General features: G+C 30.1%; 1 protein-coding gene across 3 annotated transcripts in view; it reads left to right on the top strand.

Moving 5' to 3' along the window:
• LOC100573128 (peroxisome biogenesis factor 2) overlaps positions 1 to 1,213 on the top strand; it is an 11,275-nt gene extending 10,062 nt beyond the window's left edge. For all 3 annotated transcript variants that reach the window (XM_003245086.4, XM_008185732.3, XM_016805117.2), the window contains 2 exons: positions 475 to 684; positions 742 to 1,213. In XM_003245086.4, the coding sequence (XP_003245134.1) occupies positions 475 to 684; positions 742 to 846 (315 nt within the window). In that variant the 3' untranslated portion in view covers positions 847 to 1,213. The remainder of the gene's footprint in view (positions 1 to 474; positions 685 to 741) is intronic.
• The last annotated feature ends 3,524 nt before the right edge of the window (positions 1,214 to 4,737 follow it).

The following is a 4,737-nucleotide window of genomic DNA, read 5'->3' as shown; positions in this document are numbered from 1 at the left end:
CTTACCTAAAAGTTTTAAAATAGGTCAATTCACTCTAGTATCAAAACTAACAGCACACTATTGAAACTTGTGAACGACAATTTGTCATGTCGTGCGTGTGTAAGACGGAGACAACAAATGTATGGGTAGCGTCCTCTTAAGCAGAAGATTTTTACATAATATACATTTTGTTATTGACTTAAGCTAATAGTGATACCGGCTACAGATGTATCTTTTCGATCTTTGTCGACAATGAACTGTCTCCTTGAGAAAAAAACATTTAATTGACGAAAACTGATACCAAATATGCATAAATGATAAATATATAATATTATATTGTTATAATTTTAAAGCAAAACCACGACAGCATGGTATTTTTATTTAACAAGAATAATTATAAGTAGAAACAAATTAAAAATTAAAAGAATAAAAAAAAAGTATTCAATAGTAAAAAAAAGCATTATAATAGCATGTAAACTATATTTATATTTCTAGGAGCTGTTGTTATTCACATTGCCTCTGATCAATTATCAGTCTTTAAAACATAAAATATCCAGAGTAATGCATTTTGCACCACGCAAAGAAGATTTCAAAGAAAGACAACCGCTCATGTTTCCTGTGTCAGTGTGTAGTATTTGTCAAGAGAGACCTGTGTTACCACATCACCTTAAATGCTCTCATGTGTTTTGTTACTACTGTATAAGTGTAAGTTGATAAATAATATGATATATTATTTTTCTAAATTATAATTTATTGTTACAGTCAAAGAGAATGGTTGATGAAAAATTTGAATGCCCCGAGTGTCATCATTTCGAACCTAATGTAATACCTGTGATATTGATCAATAAAGTTAATATAAGCTCATAATAATTTATCATGAGCTCCTGAAGTTGGAATTTTGACAAAATTCATCAAAATCATGAAAATTTGCATGAATATTATACCAGAAAAATAAGATAATACCTGGTTTATACTGGTTCCATTAACGGAATTATGTAATTTACTACTAATGTGACCGATTGTTAGAATTTACAAACAGATCAATAATTGTATGTTGAATCATAGTGTTGAGTACTGATAGTTCAGATAATCATACTCATATTTTCCATAGGTAATTAATATGACAACATGTATATGTCTCACAATAACACATTTTGTACCTAAATAATATTTACGTAAAATAATACACCAGGACCATGTACCTTTGATAATAAACAACATTAATATTCTGAGTCTTGTCAACAAGTATCATTGGTCATTTTGAATAGTTATTTGTTATACATACTATTAGATGAAATCATCTAATTAAAGTACGTAGATCTAGGCCATTACAAATAATAAAAACCATCCATATTTTTAAATCTGTATGTACGATACAAATAACTCAAATAATATATTATAGACTTGAATATTTAATAAAAGAAAGGACAAGAGGATTGATACTCTTAGTTCTATCAATTACTATTCATTAAAGGTTCTTAACTATACCATCCCGGTTATTATATTACTATAAGGTAAAAGTGTCATCAATAGCAACGCACAAGCTTATTTTTATTTATTACATACCTATCAACCTATGGATATAATATATATTATTATGTATGTAATTTAAAACCTGTAAATATAGACGTGCACAGACTTAAAATTTGGGGCAAGACCCATTAAAAATTTGAATTTTATATTATACACTCAGAGTATAGTATAGATATTATACAATTCCACATTTTTTTAAATTATAATATTATTTATTATTCATTAGTATATAATATTTACTGCTTCATTAGTCTATTTTATAATGTATTCAATTTATCGATGACAGAATCTAAGTCTATACCTAACTCGGCTAACTCTTGTTAACTCTTGTTTAGTTTATAGTAAAAGTAACAAATTTGATCGTTCCTGTTTCATCATACTTCTAAATTTAGTTTTTACATTTGTCATTTTTGAAAAGACTCGTTTGCTTGTACAACTTGTGACTGGAATAATGGTAAATAATTGTAAGGTTTTTAAAAAAAAAAATGTATGTAGATATATTATTGTTAGTTTTCAGACAATTGAGTATACAGATACAGATAAATAATATACAAGTAGTAGGTAATTAATAATTATTTTATTAATACATAATATTAAATTTTACAAATGTATAAGACTTCAGAGTTAAATAAAAAATATCTATTGAGAATACAGATTCATGTTAGAAAAATGAAATGTACCTATGCATATTTTTGAGAGTAAACTGTATTATGTAAGTAGGTATAGGTTTAGTTAGGTACTTATACAAAAATAGGTAAGTCGTAAGTATAAGGTTTAATATACCTAACATAATAAAACAAATGTTTTAATGATTTAGAATTGTTACAATAATGTTATTTTGTAGGTAAAGACTAAGCCATATAATTGTGTATGTCATTATTACGGTTTTAGTACCCATACAAATATTATGTGAAACTGTCAGGGATTTATCCAAAAACAGGGATCTACAAATATTTCATAGATAGTACCTACCTATGCCATACATAACTAAAAGTAGGCTAATAATCCTTGATCTTGAAACCTTAACAGCTAATAAAAAATAATAGTTCCTATGGTGTATAGGGTTCCAGAGATATGTGCTAAATACAAACGCTCACACCTACAACTACTTCATTTATAATTATTGCCTCATATTACCTTCAATATTATTATATTATGTGGTACTATTTACATTTTACTTCGTACATACCATATTTTTAATTGAGCCAAAATAAGTGTGTTAATACCAGGGATAGAAAATATTTTTAAAAAACGTTATTAAACGGAAAAAAACAAAAACAAAAAAACAACTGAAAAGAAGAGAAGAACCTTCATACAACCATACATAATGTTTTTTAACTTAATGAATTATTTTTAAACCAGTTGAGAAAAGTTAAGTTTTTTCAACCAACTAGTTAAATTTCTCATTTGCCTATCTGTTAATTATAAAAAAGAGGAAGAAGAAGACAAGAGAAGAGAAGAGAAATAATTTATGATTGTTCAACTAAGTCAATATGTTCTAATGGTAATAGTTAAGTTATATATTAATTAGTAATTATATAATATCTATCAGCATGTGATATCTACTGAATTTGATATTATACAAAATAAAAGTATAAAATTTAGTTAATTGTATGTCAGTTAAACAAGACAGTTATTAGATTATTACTTATTTTTTTTTTTTTTTTTAAGCGTAATACACAATCTGTATCGACTAGACACAATAAGCATATATGATGAGAGTTACAAAGATTGACATGGAAATTTGATGAAAGAAACCACCCATCGATGGCACTTCCTATGAGTTTTATTAATTTGAGTTTATCTTAAGAGATCACGACACCACTTACGCTTCAGGCGTCTGGGGGGATTACCAGGTATGGAGAGAGAAGATAAGTTTTTTATGAGATCATTCGGGTGGTTATTTAGTTTAGAATGGAATCTTTTGTAAAATATTTTGGCTTCGTCGTTAATTGATTTGAGTTTGGTGTCAGTATAAAGGATGTGATTAGACACATAGGGAGGAGTGTTCATTATTTTTCGGAGAGCGATATTTTGAAATGTTTGTATTTTTAGTATGTTAGACTTTTTAGCGTTACCCCAGAGTTGGAGTCCGTAAGTCCATATGGGTTTTAGAAGTGTTTTGTAAATCAGGAGTTTGGTTTTAATGGGAGGGGAGTTATTATTGCTTATCGAGGATTTGAGGATACGGAGACGATGATTCAGTGCTAATCTTTTAATTCTAATGTGATGAGCCCAGGTTAATCTTTGGTCGAGAGTGAGCCCGAGATATTTGACTTTTGGAGAGTAAGGGATAGAAATACCGTAAAGAAAAACTCTAGGACAGGAAGCATGTTTGAGGGTGAAGGTAGTATGGACAGATTTGCTTTGGTTTACTTTAAATCACCATTTGGTAAACCATTTTTCCATGGAGTTAAGGTGAGTTTGGAGATTACTTGACGCTATGAGTGGATCAGTGTTAATAGATATTATTGCTTTATCGTCAGCGTAGTTTGCTACGCATGTATTGGGGGTAGTTGGTTGATCAGAAGCGAATATGTTGTACAGAATAGGAGACAAAATGCCCCCTTGGGGAACACCAGCATTGATAACTGCTATGTCAGATAGAGCCGAACCGTAGCGTATTTGAAAATGCCTATCTGTTAGATAGGATTTAATAAGTAAATAGTAGGTGGGTGGCAGGAATTTCTTAAGTTTATACAAAAGTCCGTCATGCCATACGCGGTCAAATGCTTGTGAGATGTCTAGAAACACGCAATTGCAAAACAGTTTTTTTTTCAGCGCATACGAAATGGAGTCTACAACTATGTGTGCTTGATGAATAGTCGAGTGAGAAGCGTGAAAACCAAATTGGGTGTTTGGAAGAATGTTTTTTTTCCATAATTATTGGGAGAATTCGTTTCAGAATTAACCGTTCCAGTATTTTGGCGAAAAAAGGGAGAAGACTGATTGGACGGTGTGATGATGGTAAGTCAGGTGGTTTGTTTGGTTTTAGAAATAAGATTATAGTTGCGAATTTCCATAGTAGGGGGAAATAGGAAAGTCTGAGTGAGGCATTAAATATATGAGTGATCTGAACTATGGCTCTAGTTGGAAGGGATCTGGCTACTTCCGCAGTAATGCAATCGTAGCTTGGTGATTATTTTGGTAACGGTCCAATATGCGACCTACAAATGTTACTCGACCTACCGATAAGATTGAGTTGATCTACAGGTTTCTTTATCG

This window comes from Acyrthosiphon pisum, chromosome A1, assembly GCF_005508785.2.
Source record: "Acyrthosiphon pisum isolate AL4f chromosome A1, pea_aphid_22Mar2018_4r6ur, whole genome shotgun sequence".
NCBI lineage: Eukaryota > Metazoa > Arthropoda > Insecta > Hemiptera > Aphididae > Acyrthosiphon > Acyrthosiphon pisum.
This window is presented reverse-complemented; position numbering and strand designations above follow the sequence as displayed.